Genomic DNA, 25,616 nt, shown 5'->3' on the forward strand with positions numbered 1-25,616 from the left:
CAGAGAGAAATGCCACTCCCAGGAGGAGGAGGGAAAGGAGGAGGAGGGAAAGGAGAAGGAGGGAGAGGAAAGGTGAAACAGATTTTTGCTTTGTTTGTTGTTTCCTTTTTGTTTTTTTTCTTGGAGTCAACATTTTAACTTTGAAAATAAAATTTACCAAACTATCAAAAAAAAGGAGATGCTGCAATCTTGCTTAGCAAAACAGAATGACCCCAAAAAAAAAATAGAAGAAGAAGAAGAAAAAGTAGTGCCTTAAATCTCTTTTTCTTCTCTTAAACCTATTAAGCAGCTGGAAATTGCAGCTTACAAACTTTTTAAGACATTCTGCACACCGCTTGAAAATCTCTGCCCCCGAAAGCCCGTTTTTCAGGTGCATCTGTTGGCCACGGGAGGCACAGCTTTCCAGAGCTACAGCCGTTAACTGGCATGAAATCTGCACTAGGGCCTTAAAAAATGTTCTCGTGGCCTTTTATCTCGCTCAGCCAACACATCCATCGGTTCCGAGCAAAGCCTAAGATTCCAAGCTTAGCTTAATCATATTTTCTACATTTTTCTCAATGGAGGTAGGGAACTCTTTATCTTCCAGTGATGGCTGCGCTGCTCTTCAGAAGGAAATAAAAACTGAATCTTAGAAAGGTTTCAAGATTAAAAAAAAAAAAAAAAAATTAAATCACGTCTGGGAAAATTAGGATATTTTTTTTTTAAAGTCCCATCAGATTGGAAGAGCAAAAAAAGCTTCCTAACCCACAGTATTTTAGTAGTGTTCCTATTGTTGTCGTCAGTGCAATGGTAGCTTTGAATATTTGGTCTGATAAATCTTGTGCACATAAGAGAAACTGGTATTTCTAGCAGGCCTCTGGAGGGATTATCTTTCTTCAGAGCGAACGGCCAAATATACAGATCTCCTTCCTTCCATTTCTGTGACTCAGATGATCCAACAGAAAAAAACAACAAGAATAATTTATGTGCTTGAAAGAACCACAAAACTTGCTTTTGATGTCTAAACTACAGCCTGTGAATTCTCCTAAATCCTTCCAAGATACAAGGGGAAAAAAATGATATAAACACCAAGTATATCTTTGATCTGCCACACAAGGTAGTTGCATAATCCTGTTGGGATTTTTTTTTTTTTTAAAGGGACAACACATCAGGTCCAGTTCTCCTTTGTTCACTTCAAGGAGATATAATAAAGAAACCTCGTTAAAATGAACAAGGGAACCTGCAAAAAAGCTACGGTTGGTGAATTCGACCCAAATCCCTCTCGTCCACGTAAAAGCTCTCCACTTTAAAACTCCAAAGCATTCTTCAGTTTGTGATATGTTAAACAGAACTATGTTGAGCACTCTTTAGTAAATAAATATAAATAGCATCTATACTATCATGTTAATACTGTGAAACACATATAAATTTTACATTAATTCAAACATAACAGTGAAAGAGATTGTACTGTATCACCACAGACCCGTATTCTTTAGAAAAGCTTTGGAAAATTAAGTGTCACAGTCCTAGAGGACAAACTCCATGATTAGTAATCAAAATGGATTATTATTATTATTTTTTTAAGAAAAAATAAACTTTTTTTTTTAAAAAAAGTGGCACACTTCATTAATCTTTCAGTGGACCTAATAAAAAGTATAGATAAAACTTCTTTTTTGTAACTGAAATAATTCCGTAACTCATCCTACAAAAAATTTTAAACAGCACAATGAAAGACATTCAAGAACTAACGTCAAAAATACATATTTTTTTTTTTTTTTTGCCCATAGACCTTCACAGACTTATCAATAAGACAGCAAAGGATTCGCTCACTCTTTTTGCATCTCGGTACAAAATCACTTTACAAATGCATCCAGAATGATCAAAGACTTCACTGGCATCCAAACTAGTGCTTTTTTTTTTTTTAAAGAAATAAAAGCAAATTCATTTCTTTTTTCCTCCCAGGCCCGTTCAATCGGATCTTAATTGGATATTTCTTCAGATTATTACAAATAAGAGCATCTGAAAAAGTCGTAACTAAAATGAGAAGTGTTGTTTTTAGCCCTGAGATCACAGCTCTAGTTAATTAGAAAACGTGGGTTTTCAATTTTTGTTTGTTTGTTTGTTTGTTTCATTTCTCCCGACAAGCAGCTTTTTGATTTTGGCATATCCACATGTCTTAAAAGCTGTGCAATTTTTTTTTTCTACGCTCAAGTCTGAAATTCTGGATGAAAAGCTTTCTTGCAAATAGAATCACAATCATCATCATCATCATCAGCCCCCTCCTCCCCTCCCCACCCCTCAAATATTTAAAAATAAAGATGCATCACTCCTTTGCTGGCTGTCGCGGTAGCTCGGGCAACTGTTGGTCTAAGTGCAGCTGGTCTCTTGTGAATCCAACACAGAACTGAGTTCCTCAACACGGCCAGATGTCAAGCAAAGTACATGGTGCGCAAAGTATCTTGGTGGACCTGGACAGCTTTCGCGAGAGCTTGGTGATCGCGGCCGTTGCTCTGCCCGGAAGTGTGGCTCCCTTCGGCGCTGGGGGGGGAAGAGGGGGAGAGAGAGAGAGAGAGAAAACAACAACATAGGTTTAAACCCGAGATTGAAATGCCTAAGGAGATTCTCAGTCATCCAGGTCATGGTTGTCCCAAAGGTGCTTTTTTTCAGGAGGCAACTGGACTTTCTGGTTTTTCTTTGAAGATACTTTGCTTCTCTTCCATGAAGCTTCTTCAGCTCTCAATGAATGGTGGGGAATGGAAGATTTATACTCCTTGCAGACAGCTGGTCATTTGCATCCTTTTAGAGAGTCGTTGAGGTCACCTGGAGGTTTGTCTGTGTCCTCAGGGTCACCTGAATAGTGCCAATGGGCGTGGAACAGTTCCAAGAAGGCTCCACACTCATTTGCACAACTCAGGTGACCGTTGACAACACAGATAAACCTCCAGATGGCCTCAACGACTCTATAAAAGGATGCAAATGACCAGCTGTCTACAAGGAGTATAAATCCTTCCACTCCCCACCATTCATTGAGAGCTGAAGAAGTTTCTTGGAAGAGAAGAGAAGTATCTTCAACGAAAAACCAGAAAGTTCAATTGCCTCCTGAAAAAAAGCACCTTTGAGACACCGAAACTGAAATCCATCTCCACGTGTTCAAAAGTATGGGATTAGAGCATGGTTACATGTTAAACATTTTAGGCTGTCGTTAATATTATACAATTTGATGCAGATTTATATGGGAAAACCAAAAAATTGGTCTCCCTCTTTCTCAGCAAAGGCTGAGCAAAGTCGTATTTTTATTTTATGATTTTACAGGTAGTCCTCGGCTTACAACTACAATTTTGCTCATGTGACTATGGGGATATTGCAACGTTTGTAAGTGTGAAAAATGGTCATAAGTCACTTTTTTCTGTGCCGATGTAACTTTGAACAGTCACTAAGTAAACTGTTGTTAAGTTGAGGACTACCTGTATTTTATCTTAAGTTAGTCTATTTAAAGCATTTACTGTATATAGCCACCTATCTTTCAACTAACTCTGGGTGGCTCCCAATTAGAAATTAATAAACATTTTAGAGCTATAAAAACCCATTAAAAAATTAAAAACAAAAAAAGAAAAACTCTGGAGGCAACCAGTTCTCTTTTCTTTATTTTTGTACTCTGCCTGGACAGAAAAGGAGCTCTGAATTTGAGTTGCTTCTTCCCAGAATGAGTCATTCAGTCTCATAGTTACGACTTGCTTTTCGGTGGCTACAGATAGTCCTCAACGTATGACCAAAATTGAGCCCAAAATTTCCACTCCTAAGCGAGACAGTTCTTAGGTGAACTGTCCCATTTTGCCCCATTTTGCGGCCTTTCCTGCCACAGTTGTTAAGTGAATCACTGCAGCCGTTAAGTTAGTAACATGGTTATTAAGTGAATCTGGCTTCCCATTGACTTGGCTTCTCAGAAGGTCGCAAAACAGGATAGCATGACCCCGGGACACTGCGACCGTCATAAATATGAGCCGGTTGCCAAGGTTGCCTGAATTTTGATCACGTGGATGCTGCAATGGTCATAAGGGTGAAAAACTGGTCATAAGTCGCTTTTTTCCGTGTCGCTGAAACATCAAACGTTCACTAAAAGAATGACTGTAAGCATTCATCTGAGTAAATTATGCCCGTATCCCTCAATCCCAGCTATATTATTTACCTGTCATGCTCTTTATCCACCAAATGATACCTGGCTCTGAAGGCCACCAGGTGTGCATAGTAGGCTGGCGCAGGGATAGAAACAGATCGAGTACACCGGACGTAGGTATGACACAGTTGGTAAGTGAGGATCTGGAGTTCGTCTGAAGAGAAGCGATTGTCATCCCAGAGAACATGGTAATGAGACGGTCTGCTTGTGCCCTGGAAATGGAGCACAAACAAGGATAAGGAAAGGTCTCCATCCCTCCGCCGTCCAACCTTCTTTTGGCAAGAGGTCCACTCTGGATTTCCAAAAATTGGCCAGGAGCAGCATTTCTATTTTGAAGGACAAAGTAACCAACGAACGCTGTGAACGTGGTTTCTTTTCTATGGCTCTTAATTAAGGCCACAGAAAAATCAAAGGATCCAGTCTATACCCAAAGGTGCTTTTTTCAGGAGGCAACCGGGCTTCCCTGTTTGAAGATGTTTCGCTTCTCAACCAAGAAGCTTCTTCAACTCTGACAAGATGGGGGAGGGGGGATTGCAGACTACAGGAACCAGGAGCACTACTCAGGTGACCTTGAGGCCAAAAATAACCTCCAAGTTCTTCAACGACCTCCTAAAAGGATGCAAGTGACCAGCTGTCTGCAAGGACTTGGAGGTTTATCTGTGTCCTCAGGTTCACCTGAGTAGTTCCTGGTTGTCCAAGTGCTTCAACGACCCTCAGAAAGGATGCAAATGACCAACTGTCTGCAAGGAGTATAAAACCTTCCATTCCCCACCATCCAGTCAGAGCTAAAGAAGCTTCTTGGATGAGAAACAAAACGTCTTCAAAAGAAAAAAACAAGAAAGTCCAGTTGCCTCCTGAAAAAGCACCTTTGGGACAACCATGAACCTGGATGACTGAGAATCTCCATAGATCCAATCTATAAATAGCCTTGTGTTGACTCAGCCTTCCATCCTTCCCAGGTGGGTAAAATAAGGACCCAGATTGTTGGGGGCAAGATGCTGATTCTCTAAACTGCTTAGAGAGGGCTGTAAAGCACCGTGGAGCAGTATGTAAGTCTAAGTGCTACTGCTATATGTGAAATCATGACGTGTAGAGCAGCTGTACATGAGAATCACAATATAACTTTATGCCTCCTTTATTACTGACATCAGAAGGTAAGAGAAGCATGGGATAGCATCAACATGGAAGGCGGAAGGTAAATTCATAGGATATGAAAGGTAGCGACTGCAAAGACAATAAAAACTTGTTTGCTCAGACTGAAATTTATACTTCGATATAAATTTATATATGAAATGTATTTGGTCTAAGGGTTAAGGAACCAAGTTAGAAAATAGAAGGTGAGTTCTAGTCCCACCTTAGGCATGAAAGCCGAATGGGTGACTTTGAGCCAAACATTCTCTCTCGGCCCAGCCAACCTCACAGGGTTCTCGTGGAAGAAATAGGAGGAGGAAGGAGCATTAAGATATGTTCAGTGCTTCAAGTTGTTTATGAAAATGATAAAGGCAAGATCATAGATAGATAGATAGATAGATAGATAGATAGATAGATAGATAGATAAGATAGAGACAGAACAGAGACAGATAAAGAGACAGACAGACAGACATTCAGAACTGCAAGCAGACTTTTAGAGCAAAGGGGATGTGCTCTTTCGGAATGTATATATAGTATGATCAAAGTATTTGCAATGTAAAACTTTCTACTTGTCTGTCTCTTAATTTATTCTTAATCTATAACTTTCTAGTTTGTCTCTGCAACCCAACAAGACAGACACAGACTTCAGAGGATAATTAGAACTGCAGAAAAAACAATTACTACCAACCTGCCTTCCATTGAGGACCTGTATACTGCACAAGTCAAAAAGAGGGCTGTGAAAATATCTACAGACCCCTCACATCCTGGACATAAATTGTTTCAACTCCTACCCTCAAAATGGCGCTATTGAGCAGTGCACACCAGAACAACTAGACACAAGGACAGTTTTTTCCCAAATGCCATTCATTCTGCTAAGCAAATAATTCCCTCAACACTGTCAAACTATTCACTAAGGCTGAATTACTATTACTATTAGTCTTCTCACCGTTCCTATAACCCATCTCCTCCCACTTATGATTGATATTGTTTCCTGATTGCTTATTTGCACCCTACGTCTATCATTAAGTGTTTTAACTTATGATTCTTGACTAATGTATCTTGTCTTTTTATGTACACTGAGAGCATATGTACCAAAGACAAATTCCTTGTGTGTCCAATCACACTTGGCCAATAAAAAATTCTATTCCATTCCATTCCATTCCATTCCATTCCATTCCATTCCATTCTATTCTATTATTTTATCTGGAATTCCTGGAAACTTGTTGAGTGGGGAGGAAATTCTTTCCTGTTCTCTTGTCCAAGGGAACCCTGTCTCTCATGCTGCACAGAAGGGACTGGAAATAAGTGTCATTTACACTAAAAGCTAGAGAAGTGGAACACGTTCAACCACATGCACAGACAGCCGAGAAGGATCTGACCCAGAGATCTGATGACAACCCAGGAGATGGTGCATCCAGAAGATACCTGAATACCAGCATGACTACACAGGTAGAAGTCAAACTCCGAAGGGTGGGTGATTTTTGTGTCCACAGTGGTACCTGCTGGAATGTTTCCACTTTTCCCAACCTGTGGAAATAAAACCAAAGGATGCAAGAACTGACATGCTGATGCAAAAAAAAAAAAAAAAGAATTAACTCAAAAAGTTGTTTCATTTGCCAATTTTGAGGTCTCAGTAGTAGGGCATGTTGGCAACTAGAGGTTTCTTATTTCACCACTTCCCAACTTCTCTCCCAAAACAATATGCAATACCTACTCTTTCATTTTTGTCGGTGCAAAACAGCCTGGTGTGATGCCTCTTCTGCACCACAATGAAGGTAATCCCTGGCTGGTAATCTTTTTCTAGTTTAATGCAGGCTTCTCGGATAGCCAGCAATTCATGATGAAGAACCTGCATCAAGAGAAACAGGAGAGAGGGAGAGGGAAGAGATAGTTTGAAACCTTACGAATAAGAAAACTCCTCCCACCCTCTTTATTTATTTGGATCTTCCTTCAGGAAGATATTCTTCATCACCTGCAGCAAAACAGGTGATCTGAAGCAATGCAAAAACACCAGGACCAGCCCCACATTCTTGACTTAATGAGATTAAACTGGCTAGATCTGGGATAAGAAAACCACTGCAAGAATAAAAATGTGTATGCGTCCAGGCATGCTTCTCTGTTGGGCAAAACAGAATCTTATTATCACAACCCTGCAGTCATTCATTGTGAAGATCTGGTTTAGACAACATTAAATTCAGGCTCAGAGTCAGAATCAAGCCACAAATGCTCCTGCATTTACAAGGAGCCAACTTTGTTTTTTTGTTTTTAAAGAATCACAGGTAGTCCTCGCCTTACGACCACAATGGAGGCCAAAATGTCTGAGGCTAAGCGAAACATTTGTTAAGTGAGTCTTGCCCTTAGTGAAGCATGCAAACCAGTGTCTGCATTTCCTGAGTCAGATGAGGAGCACACATCTTTCTCCTTCTGTCCTGGCCACTTTCTACAGAGCCACGAGAGCAAACTGTATCCCCGTTTGGTTTGGTGGCAGCAGCGCCTCAGATAGAAAGTCCATACAGAGAGTGGTGAGGACAGCAGAGATTATAGGAAACTCGCTTCCTGTTATTCAGGATGCTGCTTATAAGCGCTGTGTGCTTAGAGCTCAAAGCATTGTTAGAGAGCCCACACACCCACTTTATGGTCTGTTTCTGTTGCTGCCCTTTGGGAGGAGGTTTCGAAATATCTATAACAGTTCCCTATGCCATCCGTCTGATAAACTCGCAAGATTCTCGTGATTTTTCTAGCCATGTACACATTCAAACTAGACTGTATTGTTTCTCTATGTCATATAATATATGTGGGTATATACATAAATTTGTATTTATTTATTTACAGTATCTTGTCATGTTTATGTAGTGTATATTGGAGGTGGTGACCCTCTGAGAACTGTATGCAACAAAATTTCATTTTAATGTATGCCGATTAGTGTACATTGAAAGTGATAATAAAGTTATTCTAAGTCTAAGTCCAAGAAAAAGAAAGCAAGACCAGAACCTGTTGAAACTGCCCCTCGGAAACACCGTCTCGATAGAAAATGATCCGCGTTGGCTTGAATCGAGTTGATTTGTAAAACTGGATCAGCAGCTCCCTAACCATGGCAGCCAAGTCTTGAATTATTTCTTGGCGGTGCTGCTGGACCCTCACAGTGGCACAGTAGCGGTTCGGATGGGCATCCATGCTGCCTACAACCTGGGGGAGAAAGCAAGGGCGTTTCTTATAAAAAAATTTTTAAAAAAAACAGACTGCGGAATTTAACACACAGCAACTTTAAGGAAATGTTCCCCATTTTCTGTTACAGCAGTATCCAGCAGCAGCATCTCTGCAACTGAAATAAAGTCTTTAGCGGTTCAACAGGTGAAGTGGCTTATAAGTACAGATTTCCCAGCCAGCCTGTTATTTGGGAGTTTGGGAAGTGGCAATTCCATCACACCTGGAATCTGTCACATTAGGACAGGATGACACAAGACAAGGGTCAACTCTGAAGCGAATATGACTGGGGCCATTTTGGAGGCTTCAGGGTTGCCACAGCGCGAAGAAGGGGTAGGAATGGGGGGGACAAACTTAGATGGGGGTTTGTAGCCAAAACAAAATAGTTTCCTGTGAGAACCAAGGACATTCCAACAGGTGGCTGGCTGGGGAGAGAAGGAGTCTGGTTACCAAGCAGCCAGCCAGCACCTCGATTGGACAATGTGACTGATTGTTTGGGGAAAGGGGGAACTTCAGGTGAAAACCACGGGAACTTTCAGAGCCCATTTTCACCAGTTTGTGCCAACATGATATCTCCAATAAAATTGTTCTTTGAGGAACTTGCTTGACTCAGAGTTCATATAGTAATAACTATGGAGTTATTACTTGGACCCCTGACAACAAGAGCCATAAAGCCAACAATGATGGGGTGATTGCAGACACATAGAGAAGAAAGAAAAATTATCCATAAAAACCTGAATTTTTCAAAAGCACACCCACTATAGATAAAGCCAATGAAATAGGCTTGCCATAAAAGTAGGAAAACGACTATTCTAAAGAATTAAGAAGTGTGTTTTTAAGGCAATTCTAAGAGAAGACTTCTTCAGAAATATTTTGGACAAGGGATGGGGGAACGAGAAATGGTCAAGTAGGAAAAATGAGGTCAGATCAAATACGGATATAATAATGAAAATGTAGGTGAAACTAACATTGTTGCAATATATCCAGCAATGTTCAACAAGGGGGGGGTGGGATTAATATATGTGTTTTTGGTCTTCTGGATTTTTTTCATACCCATTTTTTTAATGTTCTAGTTTTTGATTTTGCATAATTTTTTTCTTTTTCTTTCTGGAATTTGTATTTTAATGTTTTGAGTAACAATTAAAAGTTTAAAAAAAGAAAAGAAAATGCAGGCGATAAATGCCTCTTTTACTCACAGCAGCAATAGATGGCTTCTTCCCATCTCCAGCTGGTGGATGAGTGACGTCTGCACCAAGGAAAATAACAGGCTGCTGAAATACTGGAGGCCTAATATAAGAGAGAGCATAACAAATATTTACACAACGCGATCAAGGAGGAAAGCTTCCCTTTGCATGTTCTCTAGAAAACTATAGAGCACCCGTTATACAACTGCGTTCTGCCAGCACCTATTTCCATCTGATGACAGTCAAAGAGCCTTGGGCACCGTCTCTCTACCGTGGACCTTAGTTTCAAAGGCCTAGAAGCAGCCGTGGTATTTCCTGCTCAGCCCTTCTGTGCAAGGTGGTCAGATAATGTATCTTCTCAATAGAAGAACCCCAGAAGAGCCCAGCAGGATCAGACTGGACCCAAAAATTCCAGAATTCAAATGGCCAACCGCATGGACCGAGAGAGCTTATAAACAGCAGCAGAAATGGGTAGCCTTCCTGTGGTTCTCAACAGCTGGCATTTCAAGTATGTATATCTGTTATGGACAACCATCACCACTGTAGCTAGGGACAGTCTTGCTGAGTGAAATTTGCCTAATTCCTTTGAAGTACAGGTAGTCCTTGACTTAACTAGCATTCATTTAGCAACCATTCAAAGTTACAAAGAAAACCGTTTCAACGTCTCTGCAATCACATGATAAAAATTTGGACCCTTGGCAACTGGCATGCATTCGATGGTCCGATGGTTGCAATGTTCCGGGGTCACATAAACATCATTTGCAACTTTCCTAGTTAGCTTCCAATAAACGAAGTAATGTGGGAAGGCAGATTTGCTGAACAACTGTGTGACTCACTTAACAATTGCAGCAAAAAAAGTTGAAAAATTGGTTGCAACTCACCTTGCTTAGAGACAGAGGTTCCAGTCCCAACTGTGGTCGTAAATCGAGGACAACCTGTAATCTGAGTTGATGTCCTGTAATGCCTCTAATTTCTACACCATTACAGGTAGTCCTTGACTTACAATCACAATTCAGCCCAAAAGTATTTCTACAGTTATATGCTGTAGTTGTTCCTAGCTGACAAGTCAAATTATGGTGCTGTCAATAAACCATGGTTAAACTGTAAAGTAACACAATGTGAGGGCCAAAAGGAGATTTTTCTCTCCCCTCTTCCCTGTTCAAATTGTTATATCAACACAATATGTAATAGTTTAAGTCTTGAGTTGCTATCCTTTTTTTTCAGAGTCAACAGCCCGGCCATGAATAAAATTTATAATTATTTTGCTTTCCTCCTCCTTCAGCCACAAAACTGGTCACAACCGGAGGTTTGCTTGGTGCAATATAAACAAGAGGCCTTCACAACTTCCAACTTGATCCTTCAAAACATAATCAAAAGTTTGGGATTCTGCCTTGTTATAAGGCATTAATTAAGATCTAACCACAAAAACCAAGCAGTTTTTTTTTTTTAAATGCTGCAAGGTAAAATTATTCCATGTTGAACGGAACTGTTTGTTTGGATTTTTTTTAATTGCACATTAACTGCAAATGTGGCAAGTAGACAAACTGTTCAGCCAACAGAATGAAAGAACCAGCTGCTTTCTTTCTTCAACAGCACGGGATCAGTGGGGTACTTACTCATACCCTGAAAATCCTTACCTTCCTTGTGGCAATAAAATGTTATTAACTCCTCCTAGTTTGACATTGATCTTTAAGCATAGGTTGGAAAGGGTCTGGGGGGTAGTCCTCTGCACATTTTTCATCTGCACACACTGCGTGGCCATTCCCAACACGGTGTCACCGACACGCTTCACTTCGGCTGCCGAGTCAGAGAAATGAAAAGAGATGTTGTTAAACAGATCAAGCTAATGGCTGGCAGCTACTTAGACTGCTTAACCCCAACTATAATCTCTTTGTTACAGCATCTTCTCATAACGCCCCTGTGAGATAAAGCAGGGGACTATCAAGGAGGAGGCCATGGGCCATATAACACCTATCTTTCTATAGAAGAGAATATTTGTATATTCTATAGTGTATATTTGTATATTCCTATATTCGGGGATGAAATGAGGGGTCGTTGGTAATCTCTGAGCATGGTTGTTTTCTTGCAGACATTTCATTACCAAACTAGGTTACATCATCAGTGCTACGAAGCAAATAGGGCTTGCTCTTTTTATTTACTAGTGGCTTGCAGGGTCGGTGTTGGTAGAAGTGGACTTGGTGGTCCCTTTATTGGGCTGTTGTTTACTTTTAGCTTGTCTGCCTGAGTTGGTATATTGGGATATTTTTTGCCAAGTCCACCCCCACAAAAACCTTCTGTTTCAACAAGACGTGTTCTTAATTAGCCACTCACTCAGAATTGTTTGTTTGAGATGGAAAGCCATATAAAACAAATACAATCAATGTAAAAAAATAATTATTATCTTCATTTGATTGACATTTCTAAGGCAGCTTTAAGACTTTGGGTCTTGCCATTTTATAAATCTTATAATCTGTGTTTTGTTTATATGTCTTGATCTATCTCTTTTGTATTTTTAAATACAAATTTAAATTGCAGATATACTATACTTCAGTTAACTTTCAAAGTAACTTTAAAATTACTTTGAAAGTTAATTGAAGCACAGTATATCTGTAATACAATAAATGCTTTTCTATATAACTTTAAAAAAATACCTCTTTGTCTGCTCTCGATTGGAGGCAGATATGTTCAAAATGAAGGGTAAAATTTAATCTTCCACCACTAAGAATTTATGATATAACAGCTGCTGATCAAGATATAGATCATAAGGCCACCCTTCAATCATTTCTCTACAATCCAACTATCTTCTAAAATAGATAGAATTCTGGCATTTTCACATGCAGCCTTCTGTTTTTGAGGAAAAGGCTGTTCAGGAAGATACGTTTCGATACTACATGTATACATTTTTCTTCTTGTGACATTTTAGAAGAAAATATCACACTAAGCTATCAAACTTGCATTGCATTACAGTTGATGAGAGTTCAAGATCAGACATTTCCAAGGTTAATGTAGAAAAGTAATTCATAACTGAAATAGAGAGGCAGCAAACAAAGGGAACCATCTCAAGAAAGTGTGTTGAGGATCACAGTGAAAAATTACATATTCACAGCAGATTTTTTTCAAGCTTGGCTACTAGAAGAAGTGTGGACTTCCATTCCCAGAATTCTAGGAGTTGAAGTCCACCCATCTTCCAGTGGTCAAAGTTGAGAAACACTGATTTACAGTAATGCGAAAGGTGACAGAGGCATGCAGGTCTCTTAGACTGACCATAAACAGGAGTTTTCCCGGGTAGAATGACAACCACAAGCTGCAGACCAGAATAGGTGTTCTTCAGGTGACGGAACATGGGTTCCACGCTGTCTGCTCCCTGGGCATATTTACAGAAGCATGGTTGACCTTGGATGGGCATTCCTGCATCTCTGGATATTTTCCTCAGTTGTTCCGTGAAGGTTCTGATACGTTAAAAGAAGCAACACCACATTTTAAGGGCAGGAACCAAAGTTTTACGTAGCCATGTAACAAGACATCACATTCTACACTCTACGATTGTGGATTTCCGACTCCAGAAACCATTTATGCCAACCCTTCTACGCGAGAGCAAAACCGTCTGCATCCATAACTATAACATTATCTCTTTAATCCTTTCCTTCCAAAATTACATTAGGCCAGGAAACTTGAAACAGCCCCTTCAAACTTTGCAAGTCTGAAAGGAGGCTGCCTACTTAAGACTTTAAAAGGAAAAATTATTTCTTCAATCAACGATCAGAACAACGGAGAAAATTCAACATCACAGAACAAAAATGTAGCGCATTAAATACATAAAACCATATCTAAAATTCTAATGCCACACTTATGACGTAATTCGCCCAGAGTATAATCACTATCCCAAAAGTAATCCTGCAGTAATTTATAAGTATTTGTTAAAGATTACTAATAAATTTGACAGACCCCAAAAAATGGTGCTTATGACCCAGACTTGAAGTTCCAATGACCGGAGCCCCCCCCATGTGGTCACATGAATGGGAAGCTTGGCAATCAGCCAGTATTTATGGCCGTTTGTAGTGTCCTGTGGTCATATGATTGCAATTTATGTTTCTTCTGGAAACTAGTGATCACTTCCTGTTTCCCGGAAAAAAAATGCCCATTGCAAATTATGTGTTCACTTAACAATGACAGCATTCATTTTATGACCGCTGCATTCGTTTAACTACTACTTACAAGACAGGTCATAAAATCAGGTCGGTGATGACCTGCTTAACAGCCAATACAATTACAACCATAATTCCAATCAGAAATCAAGGATTACCTGTAATTTAAAAATAAATACTGTGGTTGTCTATGGAGATTCTCGGTCATCCAGGTCATGGTTGTCCTAAAAGTGCTTAACCCAAAGAGTTGAAGAAGCTTCTTGGATGAGAAGCGAAACGTCTTCAAAGAAAAACAAAGAAAGTTCAGTTGCCTCTTGGAAAAAAGCACCTTTGGGACAACCATGTCCTGGATGACCGAGAATCTCCATAGACATTTAGCTATGCACTTTGGGATTCAGAGCTGAAGAAGCTTCTTGGATGAGAAGCGAAATTTCTTCAAAGAAAACCAGAAAGTCCAGTTGCCTCTTGAAAAAAAAAAAAGCACTTTTGGGACAAATTCTCCAAAAGCACCTGAGGGCAGGACAAGAAGCAACAGGTGGAAACTAATCAAGGAGAGAAGCAACTTAGAACTAAGGAGAAATTTCCTGACAGTGAGAACAATTAACCAGAGCAGTGATGGCTAACCTTTTTGCCATCGCGTGCCAGGAGGGGGAGGGGGGAGGGTCGCGCACGCATGTGCCCACGCGCATGCGTGCGCAACCCCCTACCCCCTCCCGCTCCTGGCACATGATGGCCTGGTAGGCCCATTTTTCTTTCTTACCTGGTTCCAGATCCTCTCTGTGTATCTAGGAAGGGCGAAAACAGCCTTTCCCACTCCCTTGGAGGCCCTACGAGGCTGAAAGGGCCCATTTCCCAACTCTCGCTGGGACAGGAAGTGACATTTTTTGCTGTCCCCAGCCTCCAGAACCTCTCTAGGAGTCTGTAGGAGCCTCTCTAGGAGTCTCTGGAGGCTGGGGACAGGAAAAAACGTCACTTCCTGTCCCACCGGGAGTCGGGAAATGGGCCCTTTCAGCCTCCATAGGGCCTCCAAGGGGATGGGAAAGGCTGTTTTCGCCCTTCCCAGATAAATAGAGAGGATCTGGAGCTGGGTAAGAAAGAAAAACGGGCCTTCCCCACCCTCCCCAGGCCCTCCAGAGGCAGGGAACAGCCTGTTTCCCTACTTCTGGTGGGCCCTGAAGGCCCGAAAATCAACTGGCTGGCATGCGCCCCAGAGCTAAGCTGGCGTGCCCACTAATATGGCTCCACGTGCCACCTGTGGCACGCGTGCCATAGGTTCGCCATCACGGAACCAGGGGAATAACTTGCCTCCAGAAGTTGGGAATGCTCCAACACTGGAAATCTTTAAGGAGAGATTGGACAACCCTTTGTCTGAAGTGGTGTAGGGTTTCCTGACTAAGCAGGGGGTTGGACTAGAAGACCTCCAAGGTCCCTTCCAACTCTGTTATTCTATTCTAAATACTGTCGTTATTACAAAGGGATGCAGAGAAAACACCGGGTGACCACAACAGAACAAGAGCTCAGCCTGGGAAAACTGGAAGAAGACGTGAGCGAGACGCTGCTCAACTAGACTCACTTAAGATGGACTTCAGTGCACTGGCGTTGAGGAGCGAAACACGCAATGGCCCAGACCTTGATTTCAATTCCAGTATGAAACTGTTTGTTCCTCATATCCCAGACCCCCTGCACTGGGGTAGCAATTGCTTTGTTCTAAAAAGAGAGGGGGAAAAATAAAGTTGAATGATTTCCCAGAGCCCCCCCTCCCAAAAATAACCCCAAAACAAAGCTCTACAGCATAGCAATTTCAAAAACACATCTGTCTTTTGATGTCAAACCCCTGGATGCTAAGGGGAAAAACAAAGGCACCCACACCGGAGTGTTCATAAACCAGCCCACATCCACGCCTCATGGTATGAAAGCTCTCCTTGGTCAGACAGGTGGTCTTCAACTTACCACCGTTCATTTAGTGACCGTTCAAAGTTACAACGGCACCTAGGATTGTTTTTCACATTTATGACCTTTGCAACATGCCCAGGGTCACGTGATTTACATTCAGATGCTTGACAACTGACTCATATTTACGACAGTGGCAGTGTCCCCTGGGGGGGGGGGTCACGTGATCCCTTTTTGTGACCTTCTGACAAGCAAAGTCAATGGGGAAGTTGGAGTCGCTTAACAATCACGTTCCTAACTTTTAAAAACTGCAGTGGTTCACTTAACAACTGTGGCAAGAAAGGTCGTAAAAGAGGGCGGAACTCAGTTAACAACTATTTCACTTAGCAATGGAAATTTGGGGGCTCAATTGTGGCCGTAAGTCAAGGACTACCTGTGCAACAGATTGCAGACCAAAGAACAAACCACACCTTAGTGCAAAAAGTGCATGGTGGAAAGTTAGAACAAGCGTCTCAAGTGCACAGCTGCGTGTCTTGATGCCTTCTCCCAACACCCAACATGCTTGCATGTTCATTTCAGTTGTTCCGGTCCCCTCAGGACATTCCCAGGAGACAGACAGGTTCCCCTTATTAAGGGCTTCTCCACTGGGAGGTAATTCCTGGCTGTGGGAACTGCACACTTTTACCCCGAAGCATTTAACCCCAGAACATCTGCAAGCCAACAACCTCGACACTACATGACCCATCTGAAATCACAGGAAACTGTCATCTCAACTCTTATTCTGGGCCATGACCAACAGGCCAAATGAGAACTTGAAGTCCTGATGACACACGTACCCGGCCTCCGTAGAGAATTGAAGGTGGCTGTAACACTCTCCCCGTGACATCCGTCATTTCATCTTTCACCATGATGCCAAACTCACGAACGAAAGGGTCGGTATTAAAACTTGCACTTCGCATCTAGGAGGGGGGGAAAATATTTCATACAAACACATATCTAAAATAAATTGATTTAGGGTTGTTTTAGTTGCAATGGAAAATCAATTCTGAATTCTTTTAAGTTTTTTAAACCTGTACAGTCTGCATCCAGCTCTGCTCGTCACAATATAAAAAAGATGTTGAGACTCTGGAAAGAGTGCAGAGAAAAGCAACAAGAATGATTTGCAGGGGGGGGGCTGGAGGCTAAAACATATGAAAAATGGTTTGTTTGTTTGTTTGTTTGTTTGTTTGTTTGTTTGTTTGTTTGTTTGTTTTTATTTTATTTTATTTTATTTATATGCTGCCCTATCTCCGTAAGACTCAGGGAGGCTCACAACAATAAAATATCCGAATAAAAGCGTGTTAAAATACATGTTAACATGTTGCAGGAATTGGGTACATCTAGGTCTAATGAAAACAAGGACTGGGGAGACATGATAGCAGTCTTCCAATATTTGAGGGGCTCCTACATATAGGGAGGGTCAACCTATTTTCCAAAGCAACTGAAGGCAAGACAAGAAGCAACAGATGGAAAGTAATCAAGGAGAAGCAATCTAGAACTAAGGAAAAACAATTAACCAGTGGAACAGCTTGACTTCAGAAGTTGTAGGAGGTTCAGGACTGTAAGTTTTTAAGGAGAGATTAGACAGCTATTTGTCTGAAATGGAATAGGGTCTCCCGTCGAGCAGGGGGTTGGACTAGAAGAGCTCCAAGGAGGTCCCCTCCAACTCTGTTATTCTGTGTTCTATGCCTGCAACAACACTGTCTTGGTTTCTCTCTATTTTTTCTCTCTAATCTTCAGCCCCCAAATACCATGATTTTCTCTCTTGCTCCTGGCTGAAATGTTTTCTTTAAAAAACTGACCACTGGGAATGAAACTATGGGAAGACATTTTCTGACGTTCCTACAGACACAGAGCATACACCTGTGCCAATCAGTCTCCTTCCTAATGTTCCAATAAGGGACAGAAGGGAGCCACTGCAGGGAGTACAGAGAATACCCTTGAGGGACAGAGGGAAGCTCCACTACCAAGGCAACGAGCAGATAAACAAGATTTGAACCCAGGCCAAGAAAGTCGTTTACAAAAACATCTCAGATAGATCCCTATCCCTTAATCCTCCTGAGAAGGAAAGAGGAAAGAAGGGAAGAACATTCAGACCAGCTCTGTTCCTATAGCTCTTCGGATAAAAGTAGCTTATAGTTCATTGTAATAATCCATAAACCTGGAAGAAAAAGGGTTAAATACAGATTAACAGAGTTGGAAGGGGCCTTGTTGTAGGTCATCTAGTCCAACCCCCTGCCCAAGCAGGAGACCCTACACATTTCGGACAGGTGGCAATCCAGTCTCTTCTTGAAAGCCTCCAGCAATGAAGCTTCCACAACTTCTGAAGGCAAATTCTGTTCCATGGGTTAATTGTTCTGTCAGAAAATTTCTCCTTATTTCCAGGTTGAATCTCTCCTTGATCAGTTTCCATCCATTATTCCTTGCCTGGCCTTCAGGGGCTTTGGAAAATAGCTTGACGCCCCCTCCTCTCTGTGGCAGCCCCTCAAGTATTGGAACACGGCTATCATGTCTCCCCTGGTCCTTCTCTTCACTAGACTAGCCATGCCCAGTTCCTGTAACCGTTCATCGTATGTTTCAGCCTCCAGTTCCCTAATCATCCTGATTGCTCTTCTCTGCACTCTTTCTAGAGTCTCAACATCTTTTTCATAGTGTGGTGACCAAAACTGGATGCGGTACTCTAGGTGTGGTCCTACTAAGACTTTATAGAGTGGTATTAGTACCTCCCTTGATCTTGATTGGATCCCTCTGCTAATGCATTTTAGGATTGTGTTGGCTTTTTTGGCTGCCACTGCACACTGCTAGCTCATATTTAACTGTTTGTCCACTAAGACTCCAAGATCCCTCTCCCAGTTACTGCTTTTAAGCTTGGTATCTGTTTCCAAGTCTGGTCTACCTTATAAGGTTGATGCTCACCAATTTGCTGATCTCTTCCTGACGATCTGGGGCTGATCTCGCCGTGGCTCTAATCATAGTAGAAGTTTGATTGTCTGTCAGCTTCTTAATACATCTCTGTCCTGCAACTATATTGCATACCTAAAACAACACAGCAAAAGGTTACTGTCAAAGTATGTGGAAAAATTTATATATAGCATGCTGCTTCTTGGGCTGCCCCTATACAGGTAGTCTTCGAATCCATTGTCCCCAACATGTGCTTTTAGCTGGGAACGGGAAATAATGCCAGTTTCCAGCAAAAAAAAAAAAGTTATAAACTGTGGCCACATGACCACAGGAAGGGGGAGCAGTGACATCAAAACATTGACTCCTGGTCTTAAACACCTTTTTTTTTAAAACTGTCGTAACTTCGAATGGTTGCTAAGTGACCAGTCATCAGTCAAAGACTACCTGCAATCTCATTGAAAGGAAAATACTATGTAACTACATCAGGGCTAGCCATATGTCGATTGTGTATTTCTCTGAGGCGTCACAAAAACAATTTTTCTCTTACTATCCAAATTATGCCCTTTTTAACACACAAACACACACATACAAGACCAGTGATTGACAGTCACATCTTCTGATTTTGTTTCATTTTTGTTAAACAACTTCAGAAACAAAAAGTGACGATGGACGGATGGATGACCTTTATTGTCATTTTTTTACTATGGGCACACTGGCACACATTAAAAATGAAATTCTGTTGCCTGCTCTCAAAAGTGTACATATATACCTACACCCATACATATACATACACACACATATACACATATATAACTGTCCATCTTGGGAAAGACCATGTTTTATAAACATTTCTAGGTCTCTGTTATTCCCCTTTAAGACAGAAAAATATGGCAGCCTGATAGTGAAATATCATGCCAAATCATGACAAAAGCCATGTCTTACAATCAAAATTAGGAAAAATAGACAAAGGGGAGGGGGAGGAATTGCCTCAATAGGAATAAGGTTACCTCTAAGGGAAGGTACGTATGTTTCTGCTCCTGTCCAACTTGTAAACATGGAAGGTGAGGATAGCGTAATACCAATTTGTGCCTGTCCTTAAAATATTGAGCTACAGTGCATTCAACAGTCTGGCCACTCTCCTGCTGAAGAGGAAATCTGCAGAATAACAGTTGAAGGGGAGGGGGGGGGAAACCACAATTTAGTATTTCTACAAGTCACCTCATATGATTTGATTGCTTATTTGTACTCTATGACTATTTTGAAGTGTTGTACCTTATGATTCTTGACCAATGTATCTTGTCTTTTTATGTACACTGTGAGCATATGCACCTTGTGTCCAATCACACCTGGCCAATAAAGAATTGAATTCTATTCTATTCTATTCTATTCTATTCTATTCTATTCTATTCTATTCTATTCTATTCTATTCTATTCTATTCTATTCTATTCTATTCTATTCTATTCTGTAGTATAGGTTTAGAGCAGTGGTCTCCAACCATTTTGGCACCAGGGAATGACCAGTTTCATGGAAGACAATTGTTCCATAGACCGGGGGGGGGGGAGAGAGGAGAGACAGGAGTGTGCAATCTAAATCTCATACATCAGTTTCACTCGTCAGCTGCTCACCTCCAGCTGTGCAACCCAATTCCTAACAGGCCACAGACCAGTACCGGTCCACAGACCAGGGGTTGGGGACCCCTGGTTTACAGGTTGTCCTTCTCTGCCTTGAAAAAGCCAATTCAATGCTAACTGATTCAGAGGTGGGTTCTAAAATTTTTTACTACCGGTTCTGTGAGCGTGAGTTATTTTGTGGGCGTAGTTTGATGGTCATGTGACAATTCTTTAGGATTTAGCAGAGGTACTGGTCTACCAGGCTTTTAACTGCTTGCAGAGCTGTACCAGTCTACCCATTTGTTCTTGGAACATTCTGGTCTACCCATTTGTTTTTGGAGGCCCCGGTCTACCCATTTGTTTTTCTAGTGCACTGGTTTACCACCACACTGCCTTTTAACACTGATCAGCTGTAGGGTGGCCCTTTGAAGCCCCCCCGCAAGAGTTTAAACAGGTTTTTTCCTTCTAGCCAATCAGCTGGGACTCGGGAGGTAGTGAATAGATTGGGGGCAGGGCCAAATAAAAGGTAAGAATAACGCCGGGGCAGGCAGCTCCCAAACAAAGAGAACCGGTTCGGTGATGTCATATCGTCACCGCTACTGGCTCAGCCGAACTGGGCCGAACCGGGAGGAACCCACCACTGAATTGACTGTAGTTCCCAGTTAGAATCCAGCAAACTTTTGAAGGCATATTGCTAAATTATTTATTTATTTATTTATTTATTATTTATTTAATCAAATTTCTATACCGCCCTACTCCCGAAGGACTCAGGGCGGTGAACAGCCAAGATAAAATACAGATAATACAAATATTAAAAATCCCTTAAAATTATTAAATATTTTGGCCGAAACACAGATTAAAACACCCAATTTATAAAATCACGAATTAAAAATTTTTTAAAAATTTAAAAGAGGGGAGTTATAACGACCTATTCTGAATATACACATTTTTTTCAATTCTTATTCATGATTCAGCGGCCACATTTCATGTAACAGCTAATCCTGGAAACCACAATCAGGACTAATGTGTTCAGTCTACTCAAAATGCATCTCAGTTTCAAACTAGGGGTGACATGATAGCAATCTTCCAAAATCTCAGGGGCTGCCACAAAGAAGAAGGAGTCAAGCTATTCCCCAAAGCACCTGATGGCAGGACAAGAAGCAATGGGTGGAAAATAGTCAAGGAGAGAAACAACCTAGAACTAAGGAGAAATTTCCTGACAGTGAGAACAATTAACCAGTGGAACAACTTGCCTGCAGGAGTTGTGAATGCTCCAACACTGGAAGTTTTTAAGGAGAGATTGGATAACCATTTGTCTGAAATGGGATAGGATTTCCTGCCTGAGCAGAGGCTTGGACTAGAAAACCCCCAAGGTCCCTTCCAACTCTGTTATTCTGTATATTCACCTTCTAAAAACAGAATTTACCAAGCATTTCAATCAAATGAACAAGTCCCAATGGGTCAAAATAAAATCTTCAAAAACAGGACCCCTTTCCCTATAAAAAAAACTTATTCCCTTGGATTAGAATTTTTGAAACCAAGACATGGAATAAACCGATATGATATATGTGCATTATTATTATTTTTTTGCTCTGTTGAGGAGATGTAAGATCCCAGGCAGTGAATATGAAACACAATATCTGTAATGGTTATTTTTAGATAACCGCAAAAGACAAAACAAAATGTCAATATTACGTTTGGTGACTTGCTGGTCTTCTCGTAACGTTGCATACTCGGTATTTTCTTTTCATTTGTCCACAGTGAGTGATTTCCACCTTAAGACCTGAAAACACAGCAATTGAACCGTTATTCTCCCTCTGCCCAGATTGTGAGAAGTCACAACAGGACAGGTAAAAGTCTGTAGTGATTCTCAGTCGTCCAAGTCATGGTTATCCCAAAGGTGCTTTTTCAACAGGCAACTGGACTTTTTCAAGAAAGTCCAGTTTTCTCCTGAAGAAACACCTTTGGGATAACGGTACAGGTAGTCCTCAACTTACAACCATTCGTTTAACAACTGTTCAAGGTTACAATGGCCTTGGGGAAAAAAGGGGCGGGACTTATTGTTCTGACCTAGGCTTTCCAAAATCACGAAACAGACTCCTTCTCCCGACAAAACCCCTTTTTATTCGGCTAATGTGAACTTCTAGCATTCACATACAGAAAAGTCCCGGCAAACTATAAATCTAATAAACAAACAAAAAAACAGTCCTTCAAGGGTGAATTGCAACAACAGACCTTATCAGTCCTTGGATAGTTGCCAGGCTGAGAGCTTCCAAACTTAATGCTGAACAAGGAAATACCTGGCAAGGAGTCTCTGTGAGGCACCAACTCAGATAAGCAAGTCTTCACACTAATATTTATTTATTTATTTATTTATTGGTTCAATTTATATGCCGCCCTTTCTCCGGAGACTGAGGATGGCTTACAATGCGTTAAGCAATAGCCTTCATACTTTTGTATATACCTGCTTAGTAGGGCTTTCGCCCCCCGCCCCCCCAAAGCGGTGTTCTTTTTTTATACAAAGTCAGCTTATTGCCCCCATAAACCGGGTCCTCATTTTACCTACCTCGAAAAGATGGAAGGCTGAGTCAACCTTGAGCCTGGTGAGATTTGAACTTGCAGTAATTGAGGCAGCTGGTGTTACTTAACAGTGCTTTAGTCTGCTGCGCCACCAAGGCTCTGTAATAAACGAACTAACTGTCTCCTGAAAACACCACTCCCCTTTTGCTCCTATTTATTCCCTATGGGAGGGGCCATTCAGCATCCCCTTGTGCCTTTACTCCCGAGTTGACCCCTGTTCCTTAATTGTTCCCTTCTCCTGACAGCTCTGTACATGCACACATCGGGAACAGGCTCCAGCTTCTGCCCCACTTACCTCCGAATCCAAAGGTAGCTGATAACTGTCGGACAGCCCTGGCCCCATCTCTGCCTCCAACGCAGAGCACTCATCAGAGCCTTCCCCAGACTCCAGGACTGGCCCATGTTCCTCCCCAACCTCCTCACTGTCCGAGTCTGCCGCCAGCTCCGCTGGTGGGCCACAACACTTATAACCAGGCGTTCACATTTACAATCATTGCAACATCCATGCGGTCACTTGATCAAACTTTTACCCAGGTTGTAGGGATTGCCATTTGCGACCTAGCCAACTTCCAACAAGCAAAGTCAGGAGGGGGAGGAAAACTGGTTTCATTTAATGACAATGTGATCCACTTAACAACTCTGCTGTAATTTTCTGAACAACCCTGACAAAACAGGTCGTAAAATTGGGTGCAATTCACTTAACTAGCATCTCGCTGAACAACAGAAATTCTGACCTCAATTGTGGTTGTAAGTCAAGGACCGCCTCTGGGCAGCCATTTTATACAAGGTCACAACTCAACGGTTAGTCCTTTCAACATTTAACCTCTAATGTAACATTGAACTTTGAAGTCAATCTGTTGTGTGCAGTTTTTCAGAAAACCTGGAAGCCCGCTCACGGAAATAAAGCATCCTAAAAAAAACCCTTTCTGCAGAGTTAAGAGGTGTAATAGGTAAAATGCTTATTAGAAGATCTTTTAAAAAAATGGGATCAGGCCACATTTGACAAATTGTGCAGTCAACACCCAAGAGAAAAAAGGTTGTGTAGTCTCAGTTCAAACTCTTTTTTTCCTGTCTTACCTTTAATTTCTTTGGTAAACTTAACCCTTTGGGAATCTGTCAGAGGTTTCTGTTGTTCTTCAATACTTTTGAAATCAAGAACTTCACATACAAATTCAATCACTGGCTGGGCCTTATAAAATGCTGTTGCAGAGACTAAAAATAAAAGGGAAAACATGGAAAATCAATAATACCAAAGTGGCTTTTTCGGATATCCTTCAGGTCTAATTCAGCTGTGCCCTTCCAGGCTACTAAAACAAGATCACCCAAATGCTGATAAAAGAAACAACCTGAAACCTACCATCGATGTTCAGCATCATTTTCCACAGGGAAGGCCTGACTGACTGATGGAATCCAAACCAGACTTCTCTGCCACCTCCCAGAGGATTCGAACATCCTTCGGATGCAGTAAAAAAAGATCGGCCCACTGGAGTATATCTGCCGTTGAAAAAAATATATTTATATACATACATTATCACAAAAACATTAGGTAAACACTTTTTTTCCTCTTGATTCTCAACTGTACTATAACACAGTTCAGAGCCATATTGGCCCGTGCATATAGTCCTCATCTTATAACCGTTTCTTTTAATGACCGTTCAAAGGTACAACAGCACAGAAAAAGTGACTTAGGATCAGTTCTCACACTTATGACCAATGCAGCATCCTCATGGTCATGTGATCAAACTTTGGGTTCTTCCCAACCGGCATGTGTTTATGATGGTGGCGGCATCCAAGGGTCACGTGATCGCCATTGGCAACTTTCCCAGCTGGCTTCCGACAAGCAAAGTCAATGGGGGAAAACCAAATTTGGTTAACTGCGTGATTCATTAACAATGTAGTGATTTGCTTAACAACCGTTGCAAAAAAAAAAAAAACAAAGGCCTTGCTTAAGAACAGAAATTTGGGGCTCAGTTGTGCTTGTAAGCCAATGATTACCTGTATCTAGAAAAGACGAAGAGTTCTCATGAAGATCTCATAATCATCTTAATAGATTTCTATGATATAGATTGCTTAATAGCAATCAGTTTGAAGCAGTATTGTTCGGGGTAATCAAGTTTACTTCAAGCAGTAAACAGCACCCCAGTCAAGGAACTGCCAACTCAGAGAAGCAATTAAATAGTAAATAGCCTATCAAGGAACTACCGTGTTTTCCCGAAAATAAGACCCTGTCTTATATTTTTTTGAACCCCGAAATAAGCGCTTGGCCTTATTTTCGGGGAGGTCTTATTATTTTGGAGCACATGGAGCAAGATGGGGCTCCTCTTGCCGTCTTACCTGATTTCCAGCTCTGGCTCCCTAACCCTAACCAGAGGAAATGGTGGGGATCGGCTGCACGTGCATTTAAATATTTTCAGGGAGGGTTTATTTTCGGGGGGGGGGCTTATTTTAGCGCATGCACTCAAAAGCTCAATTGGGCTTATTTTCGGGGAAATAACAGTATTTAAAAAAAAAAATCCACACTCCCACCAACACTGACAGATTGGAATATAACCCAACGATACTACTACTGATTAGAGGCTGATTAACATAGCCATATTTTACTTATGGTAACCACAGCATAGCTAGCTGCAGCTGGAAAGTTCAAAAGCAGCTTTCCAAGTCATCCAGGGAACGAAATCCAGCATTTGATCTAATTCAGAAGGGGTTCATTCTGTTGACAGTCTTTGTTTCTCTTTTTTTATGTTCTCTTTTCTGATGCTGGTGGATGAAGCAGGAATC

At 41.3% G+C, this 25,616-nt stretch overlaps 1 protein-coding gene across 1 annotated transcript in view; it reads right to left on the reverse strand.

Annotated features, from left to right (window-relative positions):
* Positions 1-1,724: 1,724 nt before the first annotated feature.
* Positions 1,725-25,616, reverse strand: part of AGO2 (argonaute RISC catalytic component 2) — a 44,328-nt gene continuing 20,436 nt past the window's right edge. The window contains exons 5-19 of the mRNA XM_034436040.2: positions 24,196-24,332; positions 23,916-24,050; positions 21,954-22,041; positions 19,655-19,802; positions 18,663-18,782; positions 16,544-16,666; positions 15,391-15,524; positions 12,937-13,121; positions 11,310-11,469; positions 9,685-9,775; positions 8,276-8,470; positions 6,999-7,133; positions 6,710-6,811; positions 4,166-4,365; positions 1,725-2,517 (exon numbers count right to left, since the gene is read on the reverse strand). Of these exons, the coding sequence (XP_034291931.1) occupies positions 2,409-2,517; positions 4,166-4,365; positions 6,710-6,811; positions 6,999-7,133; positions 8,276-8,470; positions 9,685-9,775; positions 11,310-11,469; positions 12,937-13,121; positions 15,391-15,524; positions 16,544-16,666; positions 18,663-18,782; positions 19,655-19,802; positions 21,954-22,041; positions 23,916-24,050; positions 24,196-24,332 (2,062 nt within the window). The 3' untranslated portion in view covers positions 1,725-2,408. The remainder of the gene's footprint in view (positions 2,518-4,165; positions 4,366-6,709; positions 6,812-6,998; positions 7,134-8,275; positions 8,471-9,684; positions 9,776-11,309; positions 11,470-12,936; positions 13,122-15,390; positions 15,525-16,543; positions 16,667-18,662; positions 18,783-19,654; positions 19,803-21,953; positions 22,042-23,915; positions 24,051-24,195; positions 24,333-25,616) is intronic.

This window comes from Pantherophis guttatus, chromosome 3 (genome assembly GCF_059756535.1).
Source record: "Pantherophis guttatus breed Tessera chromosome 3, ASM5975653v1, whole genome shotgun sequence".
In the NCBI taxonomy this organism is placed as follows: Eukaryota; Metazoa; Chordata; class Lepidosauria; order Squamata; family Colubridae; genus Pantherophis; species Pantherophis guttatus.